This window comes from Elephantulus edwardii, unplaced genomic scaffold (genome assembly GCF_000299155.1).
Source record: "Elephantulus edwardii isolate Elephantulus edwardi_28Jun2011 unplaced genomic scaffold, EleEdw1.0 scaffold00041, whole genome shotgun sequence".
Classification (NCBI taxonomy): Eukaryota; Metazoa; Chordata; class Mammalia; order Macroscelidea; family Macroscelididae; genus Elephantulus; species Elephantulus edwardii.
In genome coordinates, this window is record NW_006399791.1 from 737,169 (window position 1) to 749,358 (window position 12,190).

At 47.0% G+C, this 12,190-nt stretch overlaps 1 protein-coding gene across 1 annotated transcript in view; it reads left to right on the plus strand.

Annotated features, from left to right (window-relative positions):
* Window positions 1-599: 599 nt before the first annotated feature.
* Window positions 600-12,190, plus strand: part of CEMIP (cell migration inducing protein, hyaluronan binding) — a 79,453-nt gene continuing 67,862 nt past the window's right edge. Inside the window, exons 1-4 of the mRNA XM_006885195.1 lie at window positions 600-693; window positions 7,998-8,138; window positions 8,606-8,744; window positions 9,463-9,699. Coding sequence (XP_006885257.1) covers window positions 600-693; window positions 7,998-8,138; window positions 8,606-8,744; window positions 9,463-9,699 — 611 coding nt within the window. The remainder of the gene's footprint in view (window positions 694-7,997; window positions 8,139-8,605; window positions 8,745-9,462; window positions 9,700-12,190) is intronic.

Sequence of the window (12,190 nt, forward strand, 5' to 3'; positions counted from 1 at the left end):
AAAACATAGACATGTATATTTTTAATGTCTTTATTATCCCAGAAAAGTCTCAGACCCATAGACTGTTAAAGGTGGAGGAAACTGGCCATTCCATAGATTAGGAAAATAAGGCCCAGAAAGGTTAAAGGGATCATCTGAGATCATCCAGCAGATGGGCAGTGCAGAATTTCCACGTTATGTCCAAGGGGAGCATTCTCCTTCTGTTTCTTAAGCAAAAGAATTAATTCTAGACTTGAGATGTTGGAATACCAAGAATGAAATTCTGCTGCTCTCTGAGTTTCTGTGCTGCAGGGCCTGCTGGCCTGATCTGCCCAACCCTGGGCCATGATAACAGCTGGTGGTCACTGGGGCAGCCTGGGTGGCCTGGCTGGAGTGTGGCCTGCCTGGCACACCCATCACTGCCTCTGGTTCTGTATGTGCACATGGCTCCATGTCAGCGCATGTACGTGACTCCGTGTCAGTGCATGCACTTGGCTCTGTGTCTTTGTGCATTTGCCTCCATGTCTGTGTCTACCCTGCCATCCTGCATGCTATCCTGTGCCTGCCAAGATTGCTCGTCTAACCGCACTGTGCATCTGTTTCAGGGAGGACGTTACACCATGGGAGCTTCTAGAAGGTGGGACTTCCCTGCCAGAGTGGTGCTGACCATCAGCGGGCTCATCCTGTCCACGCTCCACAGGGCCACATGCACAGGTGAGCCACCACACAGCAGGGCCTGCCTGGCTGTCTCAGCATGCCTAGCACAGCCTCTCGGTGAAGCAGGGTTGCTCGGTGCTGGAGGAGGAGTCTGGGGTCAGCGTCAGAGTGTGACTCATCCTTGCTAACTCAGTGATCCCAAGAAGGTCTCCCACTGGGCTCCAGTTTCACCATCTACAAAACAGTGGCTTAGAATAAAACCAGGAGGTATAAGCTCAGTGTCCACAAGGGGCAAACATGTGATATAAGGGACTGACCCTGAGCCAGTGCAGATGGTGGTCACTGGTCTCTATGGACGAGACCCCCGCTTCTCAGCTCTGGCCTATGTTACTGTGGTTCTGTGCTGCAGCATCTTCTGAATGTTGAGAAGCCAAAAATCTAAATTTTTCTGCGAAAGTTCTTATTTTTTATATTTTGTTGAGTGCTAACTTTCAGCATCACACAGGAAGCAGGCTAGGGGAAAAGCACCCCACATATCTTTAATCCTGCTCCCTCTTAGCTCCTTGGCCTCAATGATCCCTTCCCTCTTTAGTGTCCTAAGATCTGGATACATTAAAATGAGTTATAAGCTTCACAGTGCTGTGCGATGGTTAAGTTTCTTCTCCCCACCCCAATACCTTAAACTCTTTCTCTGGGCCATTTTGGATTACTGTCCAGAAGCACAAGGCACATTTTCCTAAGCTCTGGGAAGCAGGAGTCAAATAAAACAAGCTTAGCATGGAAGGTGAGAAATGGAGAGTTATGTCTAATGTTTAAATATAAGTGTTACAGTATTTCAACAAACAGATGCTGCTTTGGACATGCTTACCAGGTTGTTACAGAAAATCTGCAGGACCACTACCTGGCCAACTGACTGGAAGAGATCCATATTTATTACCATTCCAAAAAAGGTGACCCAACAGAGTGTGGGAACACTCAAGCAAAATCCTGCTGAAGATTATCCTGAAACAGCTTAAACTGTACATGGACAGAGATCTACCAGCTGGGTACAGAAGAGATCATGGCACTAGAGACATTATTGCCAATCTCAGTTGGATCTTGGCAGAGAGTGAAAAGTACCAGAGGGATATATGTCTAACTGTGTTTCATTGACTATGCAAAAATATTTGACTGTGTGGCTCACAACAAGTTGTGGTTAGCCTTGAGGAAAATGGGAATCCCAGAACACTTGATTGTGCTCATGTGAAACCTATACTTGGACCAGAAAGCAGTCCTCAGAACAGAGCAAGGAAACTCTGCATGGTTCAAAGTGAGGAAAGGAGTGCATCAGGGATGTGTCCTATCTCCATACCTTTTCAATCTATATACAGAACAGATCATTAGGGAGGCTGGGCTTTATGAGGAGGGATGTGGTATCAGGATTGGAGAAAGACTCATCAACAACCTTTGTTATGCAGATGACACAATGTGGCTTGATGAAACTGAGAAGGACCTGAGCAGTTGCTGCAAAAGGTCAAGGAGTAGTCTTCAATATGAATTGAAGCTCAACATCAAGATGACAAAGATTCTCACCACTGAGCCAATTGACAGAATCTTGATGGATGGAGAAGAGATTGAGGTTGTTAACAGTTACAGCTTGCTCAGCTCCACAGTCAACAATCTTGTAACCAGTAGACAGGAAATCAAAAGGCGAATTGTATTAGATAAATCTGCTGTTGTGACCCTTTCCAGAGTACTGTGAAGCAACGATCTCAGTCTAGAGACTAAGGTGTGCCTGATCCAGATCATGGTCTTTGCAGTTACTTCCTGTACATCAGAGGGCTGAACAAGGACTAAGGATGACAGAAGAATTGATGCCTGTGAGTTGTGGCGCTGGAGAAGAGTGTTGAACACACATCATGGACCACCAAGAAAACAAATAGTCCTGTCTTGAAGAGGGTGAAATGAAGTTCCTCCTTGGAGGCTAGGAATTTGAAGCTCCATCACACATACTTTGGGCATGCTGCCAGGAGGGACAGATCCTTGGAGATAGACATCAGACTTTGAAGGGTGGAGGAACAGTGCAGGAGAGGAAGACTCTGGATGAGATGGATTAATACTGTAACTGGGACAACAAGGGTAGTTGTGTGGGAGTCAGTGACATAACAACAATATAACCATTGCAGTCTCTGGGTGATTCAAATAGCTAACACTCTCGGCTGCTATCTGAAAGGCTGGAAGTACAGATTGGCCTGATGGCACCTCAGAAGAAAGGCCCGGTGATCTATTTCTGAAAAATCAGCCAATGGAAACTCTATGGGATACAGTTCTACTCTGGCACATGTAGAATTTCCCTAACTCGAAAATTAGTCAGGAGCAATTGGTTTCTAATAGTACCATCACCATTGATTGTTCTTTTTTGGGACATTTGTTACTCTTTTATGCTGTCTAGTGGATTCCAACTTGCAGTGGCCATTCAGAGTTTGTTTATAACAATAAGCAAGCATGACTGTTCATTGTTACTGTTGCTGTTTAATTGACTATGAATTTTTAAAAACATACTAGTGTTTTTATCCCAAACATTGATACTTGTTGTTTTGTATGCTTGAAGAAGAGTAAGGGTTTCAGTTGATTTTGTACAAACCCCCTATTTCTTTGTCCACTAAATCCTAGAGATATTTGTTATTTTATTGTTAAGAATTTGCACAGTTGAGAGGGGGGATTAACCAGAGGGTTGTGTAATTTGATATATGAGGGTGAAGGAAATGGAAAGAATATGATTTCAAAAGCAGTGTTTTCGAATTTTATAGATAAACTAGTGTGGAATTTTTTTTAAAGTTAAAAAAAGAATCTACACAGTAAAACATATACCATTTTTAAAATATCCTGCTCTTATTAATTGACTTGGGTGGTTTACAACGGTAAGCATAAGGGATAATGCATTGTATTATATTTTGTGTTTCTTAGCCAACTGATGGAAGATAGTATCTGTAATCCTAATTAGTTAAGTTCCTTCATTGTGATTCCCTGTATTATCTTTCTAACACATGGGAAGCATAACAAACAGTATTTTGAGATCTGATGTAGTTTTTTATAATATTGCCTGAATTCATTCATACATCCTTAAGTCATTTTGCTAACTAAAACAACTCAACCAATTACGGTGGAGTAGGACCCAACTCTTAGCTGACCTCCAGTGCATTTCTGAGACTCTAAATCACACAGGAGGAGATTGCCCATCCTTCACCCATGGAACCGCTGTTACGTTTAGACTGCCAGAGAGGTATGGCTTTTGAATTAAAAGAATAACCCCTGAGAACTAGGCTACCAGAGCTCCCTTAAAACCCAGTGGGGCTGTTAATGATGTACCAAGCACTGGTCTCAGGTTTATCTTTGGAGTGATCCACCTCAGAACCTTGGGGAAATATAATCAGGGACTTCCTGGCTATTTCCACCCACGTCCTGACCATCTCACATGCCTTTTAAACACTAGCCAATTGGAAAGGAGGCTCCTGGTTCCCTCTGTTCAGGGAGGGAGAAGCCAATCTGCAGCGTGCTCCCAGCAGGCCCACTTGTTAGCTCTCATCCCACATGGTGTGGCTCCTCCTGGGATAGCATGCTGGTTGCCATGGTGATACTTCAGCAGGAGTGCTGTACATTTCTAGAGCCTCACTGATTACTACACATAAAAACCCCCAGTCAAATGATTGCAACCAAGAATCAAGTATTACCAATGAAGGAGTTTGCCCTTCCACCATTGTCACACTGCTGGCCTTCAGCTGTGGCATCGGGGACTTGAGCTTTTAGTGACAAGAGGCAGAGTCAGACATCAGAGTGGCCACCTCCAAGTCCAAGTATGAAGTTTAATGAAAAGTCATGCCCATGCAGAATGCAAGGGGCTATTGGGAAATGTGGACTGTGTGACCCCTTGGGGCTTTGTCTAGTGCATGGGGTGTCTCCTTGACAGCATGCTCATGGCTCCTTGCCTGGACTGCTGGACTGGCCAGTGGACCACATGTGCTCCCCACACTGAGAGAACTGACATGCCAGGTTCAAGACTAGCTGGAGGGCAGCCCAGGGCCTCTGGTCCCCTATGTTGAAAGCCAGCCATGAATTTGGCCCCATCTGGAGAAAGGCAGGGGTAAGCAGTGACCCTCAGAAGTCCTTCATCAGGACAGGGGCTCTGGAGTCCCCACCCCGTGACCACCCTTGATTGCTGAGTTCCAGGGAGAGGTGCACCCCAGCCCCTTCCAGCAGCTCCCTGCAGCCCTGCTCCCACATTAGCATGGAAATCCCCCCATGAGCAGCCTGCGGGGCTTTTATCTTAGTCCCACAGCTTGAATCCTGTGGGCTGTGCAACAGCTGGGAGAGCTGCTTCAGTAAACCTCCAAGAAATGTGAAACTCTCTTCTTAATGAAAAGCCTACCTCGGGCCTGACAGATGGAATGAAAAGGAGGAGTTGCGATGGGGAGTGAGTTCACCAGTAAACACGTACCGAGGACTGGCTCAGGCAAGGCAGGGCTGAGAAGGCTAGTGAAGCTGCATCGTGAGTGGGATTCAGGGTCTGTCTCAGGCTCTGCTGAGTGTAGAGAAAGGGACAACTCCCAGCTCTCTTTGAGATGGAGAATTATAGAAAGCGATGCTTACCTCAGAGATAATGGAATAGAAAGCAATTCACTTGCCAGTAATTTCACTGAAGCCAGATCCCTCCTGGGGTCCGTGTCCCATGCTTTGACCAGTATTCCTCTGTCTACTTTGCTCAAGGCACGTGTTCTCCTCAGTCCACTTCTCAGGGCCACAGTTGTGGGCTACGCTGCCATTCCTTCCAGGCCCTCACCCGGTGTCTTCATCTCCTGAAATTTTGCTCCTGCTTATCAGCCTCTTGCCTCCCCCTCCCCACTCTGCACCCCTACATTGCAGGCAACTCAGTGGCACATAACAACAATAACATACGATGACAGATTTGGAAGCAGGAGTGGCATCCAATTCCTAAACAACAGGCCTCCAGAAACTCTATGGACTTTGATAAATGTTGATAGTTATAGAGGGGCTTCAGGCCTTTTGTTCATAGGGTTGCTGTGAGTCATGCTCGACTTGAAGGCAATCAACAACAACAACAACATGGCCTAGTGGGTGAGGAGTTATTCTGACAGCCCTAACAGACATGGTTCAAATCTACCAGTTATTTCACAAGAGAAAGATGTTTTCCTCCCATGTGATGCATATTCTCTAAAAAAGTCCATTGAGGTGAGCTCTGGTGGCCTAGGGCAGGAAATTGCACTGCAATCCCAGAGGTGCGTGGTTCAAATCCACCAGATGCTCTGCTGAAGAAGGAGGAACAATCGCCTCCTGTACCAGTCAGATCCAATTTGACGGTACACACATAAAAAGAATGAAGAAATTTAAAAAAAATAAATAAAATAGTCCATTGAAGCGGCAGCTATGAGTTGGTTTTCACTCGCTGTCACATACTGACAACTGTTGCCACAGCTCTTTAGTGACAGAGGAAGGAGGGCACTGGGGCTTTATTCTCTGAGAGAATACTTTCTCTGTCCCTTTTTGTTGTTCTCCTCACCCCTCATTTCCTCTTCTTTCCCTCCGTGGATTTTTCTTTGCTCTTCCAGAAGATTCCTCCTGTGTTTGACCAGTTCTCCTGACTGCCCATCTCCATGGTACTGTGCTGGATTTCGAGTTGTTAACCATAGGAATGGAGGGTCCACCCAACACTTGTGCCTAGGCCGGGGGGAGAAATATTTCTGCAGCATTCATCATGGGGGCTTCTTAGAGTCCACCAGATATTCACACCCAAGGCTGCCATTGATCACACTTGGTTTCAGATTGGAGGATGTAGGATGGGAAATATGGTCTGCTGTCAGCACAGCCCCCTCTCAGTGGGAATGGCCTTGGAGCCGACCACAGAGCCACGCAGAAACCAGCCTCTGGTTTCCCTGGTGGCAGCTCACATGATTGGAAACAAGACAGGTGTGCTCACATTTAGATGCATCAGGCTCCACTTGTCATTATGTTGTGTTATTGTTATTATGTGTTGTCAAGCTAGAATTGACTTGTAGCTGGCCCTCTAGTGGGAGTAAATCTCAGGGGAGGAAATTGCCCATTTTTATCATGTGAAACAGCTAGAACCACTTATTTGCCTTCTGTTCGGCAATGCAGTCTAGAGACTAGGGTGTGCTTGACCCAGACCATGGTCCTCACAATTAGTTAGTATGCATCAGAGAGTTGGACAGTGACTAAGGATGACAGAAGAATCGATGCCTTTGAGTTGTGGTGCTGGAGAAGAGTGTTGAACATACCACAGACCACCAAGAAAACAAATCCGTCTGTCTTGGAGAGAGTGAAGCCAAGTTTCTCCTTGGAGGCTAGGATTTTGAAGATCCGTCTCACGTACTTTGGGCGTGTAGCCAGGAGGGACAGATCCTTAGAGAGGAACATCATGCTCAGAAGGGTGGAGGGACAGCACAGGAGAGGAAAACCCCAGATGAGATGGATTGACTGGGGCAATGAGGGTAGGTGTGTCGGAGACGGTGAGACTGGCTCAGGGCAGGCTTCAGAGCTGTTGTACATAGGGTCTCTATGGGTTGCAGACGACTCAACGGCACATAATAACGAAAGGCCACCAGAATTCCTTACTGTTCTTTATAAGTGTCTCTTAGGGTGACACCATAGATATAATTTCCATTTGTCTTTCAAGGGACATGCCCAATCCTAAAAGCCACTGCACTCAGGGAACCCCAAAGTATGACCTCCCATAGGTACTTGTATTAATTTCTGCTTAGGGGCCACCTACCTGCTAGAAGTAGTAGTGTTGCTGAGTAACATAGTTTATGAAAGCATTGTCTTTCTCAGGTTTCCGGGAGAACAGAGCTAGAACATTAACTGAAGGTCAAGTTCTCAAGCACAAAGAGTGCTCTTTGTGCTCTTCAAACACTGCTTTCTAGGGGACAGAATGGCTTGGAACATAATCTGGGCAGATTATTGCATAGTTTTAGAACGTGGAAAGACGTATGGAATCATCCAATCTGTCTTATAAATGGGGAAATTGAGCCCAGAATAAGGATGTGAATTGTCCAGAGGCAAAGGACCAACTAATTAAAGACATGAGACTAGACTTGAGGGTTCCTGACTTCTGTATCAGGGGACAAGTCTTTTGTTTGCAAACAGTTCAAGTGTCTGGTTGCTAATCAAAATATTGGAGGTTTGAGTCCACCCTGCAGCATCTCAGAAGAAAGGCCTGATGAATTACTTCTGAAAACTTAGTGAAAAATCCTATGGAGCAGAGTTCTACTCAGACACATATGGGGTCACCTGTCAGAACTGGCTCCATGGTAAGGTGCTGGTGCATGACATCTCTCTGTCCTTGGCAGCCGAGTGCCCAGATCAGAGCCCTGAGCTACAGCCCTGGAGCCCTGGCCATGACCCAGATCACCATGTCTACATTGGCCAGGACAAGATGCTGCTCCTAACCTCTTCCGCCACGGTCTACTCCATCCACATCTCTGAAGGAGGTAAGGAGGCCTGCCCCTCTGCCTTCCATCACCCCAGAGCCTGACAGATGTGCTGCAGGAAGCCCCAACTTCAGATGGAGAAAACTGATGTCACGTGCATTGGGCCCACATCAGAGCGCCTGGCTCTGAGCACTGAGGAATGACTTTTCAGAGTGCCAGTCTGAACGAAGAAAGCTTTCCCAGAAGAATCCTTGGTGGTGCTCTGAGTGGTCCCTGTGCTTTGTCATTGACTGCAGTGTGCACTGTGGTGTCCGGCAATCAGATGGGTTTATTTGCACGTTATGAGGAAGAAAGAAAAGTAATGATATGGGAAGATAGTTTGCATGAGGTTCAAAAGATGTGTTTCTTACTTGCCCAGATTAGATAGGGAGTACGGCTGGGGGATTCGGTAAGCTGTTTTTGGTTCTACTATGGTCCGACCCCTAGAACTGTTGTTCTGAAACTTCACCTCATTCCTACCTCTTCAGGGAAGCTGGTCATTAAAGACCACGATGAGTCAATTGTCCTGCGCACACGGCACATCCTGATTGATGAGGGAGGAGAACTGCATGCCGGGAGTGCCCACTGCCCTTTCCAGGGCAACTTCAGCATCGTCTTGTATGGCAGGTGGGTGAACGGCTCTACAGGTCCAGTGCTGTTCTTGAAATCTGTCATGGAGGAGGCTTTCCAAAGGAGAGAGGGAGGTAGACAGCTGTAGAGTCAGACAGGAATCATCACTAGGCCCTGCCAGATTGCAATCACAAGTAAGACACGGTGGTTTGGCCATGCTGGAGAAGTACATGAGGCGTTTTATATCTTATGGCCTGGGAGCTGTGCTGATGTCACCGAGGTCCCAGCCAGCTTCTCAGCCGCCTTCCAGCCAAGTCACAGTTCAGGGAGACTCTGCTTGGTTTGCCTAAATCGGTTGTGATGGACAAGATAAAGGAAAATTCCAGGTGGCATGTGCCTCTGGCCATGTTTCCTCTTTAAGCAATTCCAAGTTTTGAGGAGTGACAGTCTATAGCAGTATGGGAGGCTGTACACTATCTGTCCAGGATTCCTACCTGTTTACATACCAGAATGTGGGTAATTACAACTCAAACGATTGCCAGCATGGAGACTAATGGTAAGCGTGTCTGTTTGATTTGTCTGGCCTTGTATTGAGGCTGAGGGAGAGCTGGCTGCTGATAGGATATTTGCTGATGCTGTTTGACCACCAAAAGTGTGGGTGACCTTGTGGGAGCCATCGAGGGAGCCAGAGAGCAGTGACAGTCCCCTCTGGATTCAGTACTTGGTAAAGAGAGGTGCCACTTGACTGGGGGGAGCTGTTCTCTTTCTCCCGTAGGGCTGACGAGGAGGTTCTGCCGGACCCTTACTTTGGCCTGAAGTACATCGGAGTGGGCCGAGGAGGCACCCTCGAGTTGCACGGGCAGAAAAAGCTCTCCTGGACCTTCCTGAGCAAGACCCTTCACCCGGGGGGCATGGAGGAGGGAGGCTACTTTTTCGAAAGGAGCTGGGGTCATCGAGGAGTCATCGTGCATGTCATTGATGCCAAGTCTGCAACAGTCATCCATTCTGACAGGTAAGCTTTGGTTTCACTTAGACACAGACACCTACACCCAGCCAGGACTTAGGGAGCTCACCCTCTAGCCAGATGTGCTTCCAGGTGCTTGGTGGAGCAGAGGATGGCACAGACGAGGAAGAAGGGCCGCGGGAGTCCTAGTCCTCCTCAGGCATCTGCCTGAAGAAGCCAGATTTAAGGCGCGCACATGTACACACATTAGTACACACAGTATTGTTTTAGATCGTGGTTAGCGGTCACTGGGTGAAAGACATAGAGGAAACAGTAAAGTGTGGTAGGGAAGGCTTCAGATGGAGCGATCAAGGAAGAACGATTTAAACTGCGAACTGCAGGATTAACATGAATCAGGGCAGGTGGAGACACTGCAAAGCATTTGTAGAAGGGTAGAGATGAGAAAGGCATATGTGGGAGCTGAAGGGTATTCTCAGAGAACAGAAAGGCCACCATATATGATGGTGTGGTCACTGGGGAGCAGTGGGGCAAGGACTAGGACCTAGGCATGTGAGGAAGTGAGGTTCGCTCTAAGTGAGATGGGAAGCTACGGAAGGAAAGGGCTTGAGACCTGATTTGAAAGATTATTCTGGCTGCTGTGTGGAGATGAAGGAGCCCTGGTAGCGCAGTGGTTAAAAATTGGGCTCTGGTGGCTTTAAAGGCGGGGAGTAATGTTGCCAACCCAAAGGCAGATGGTTTCAGTCCCCCAGCTGCTTCACAGGAGAAAGATGGACAGTATCTCTCCCTATGTGATTTACAACTTTCTGAAAACCTGCTGGAGGGTCAGTTATGGATTGGTTCTGACTCAGCTAATCAGTGATGAGGAGGGAAGGAACGAAAATGTTAGCAGTTTTAATCTACCAGTTGCTCAATGGGAGAAATAGGAGATTTTCTGCTTCCTTAAGAACAAGGGAAGTTCTATGGCCTAGTGACAAGAAGCTGCATTGCAATCCCAAAGGTATGCGGTTCGAGTCCACCAGATGTTCTGCTGGAGAAGGAGGCTCAATCTCCTCCTGTACCAGTCAGATCTGATTTGATGGTACACATACACAGAGAGAGAGAGAGAGAAAATAATAATAATAAAACAAAACCAGAAAACAGAGCCTTGGAAGCCCAGTGGATGGCTGTGCTCTGCCCTAGGCGCACTAGGAGTTACAGTGGACTCAATAACAATGGGCAGGTGTGAGGAGTTAGATTGACTGTGGAGGACAAAAGAGGAAACAATTGGATGGTTCTGTGGGCATCGTCTTCAGTGGTCTGAGCAAGAGATGGAGAGAGGAGAGTAGGTTAAGAGCCATCTGGAGACAAAAAGGCCAGGTCTTCTCCCACCCCCTCCTCTCACCCTCTGTCAGCCCTAGTGTGGCCTGTGGATTGCACTGCAGCTGGGCTTGCCCCTCAGACCCCCAGGGATTCTTGTCCAGGTCCTCCGGATGCTGTCACAGGTCACTCAGACAGAAAGGACCTCTTAGAAGGACACTTTTGGGGTAGGAAAGTAGACACAAGGCCATCCAGGAGTTTCTGGAACTCCTCAGGAACGAGGCCCGAGCTGGGAGTGCCAACATGAAGCAGCAGGAGAAACAGGTGTGGTCCAGGATCCTGTAGGGCAGAGTTGAAGTTGTTGGCCAAACCCTGGCCTCGGGTGAATGTTAGTAACAACAGTACAATCATTGTATAGCATGGTGTTTACCACTCTACACAGCAGGTATTGTTTCATCTTTGCTGTGAGGCACATTTTAATATGATTCTATTATGCAGATGAAAATGCTGAGGCTAAATTTGCTCAGAATCACAAAGTAGGTCAGTGTGGAAGCTGGGATTCAAACACAGGTGGGCATGGACCGTAAGTACATTATTGCTTCCACTGGGTCCCTGGTGACAGTCGTTTGTCTTTACCTGGGGCTGGGCAAGCCTAACCTTGGCACCAGAAAGAGCATGATGGATACAAAGCATGCCGGAATGCCTCCGCCTTCCCAGGAGAGACCGTCTCCTGAATCATGTACAGATGCCTGGCTCTGCTTCCTAAATAAGTACAGTGTCACTACTTGCAGCTATCCACCTTCAAGCTACTTCATCAGCGAACTGGATAAAAAGAAGTAATCCAGACAGCTGCTGTGGAGATTACAGAGACAGAATGCTTACTCACTCCCAAATCTCCTTAGCTTAGAGCGTGTATTTACAGCTTGGAGAATCTGATGGCTAAATGTGTGTGAATAAATAAAGATACTATCTCACACACACACACACACACACACAGGGTTCCTGGGTGGCATAAATGATTAGGTCCTTGGCTGTAAACCTTGAAGTCAGTGCTTTGAGTCCACCTACAGACACCTTGGAAGAAAGTCTTAGAGAAAGGTCACAGCTATTGAAAAACTCTGGATCACAGTTCCTAGCTGACATAGATGGAATCATCTTGGGTTTCAGTTGACTTGACAGGAACATTTGTTTGTTTGAGATATAGATATAGATAGATAGATAGATAGATAGATAGATAGATAGA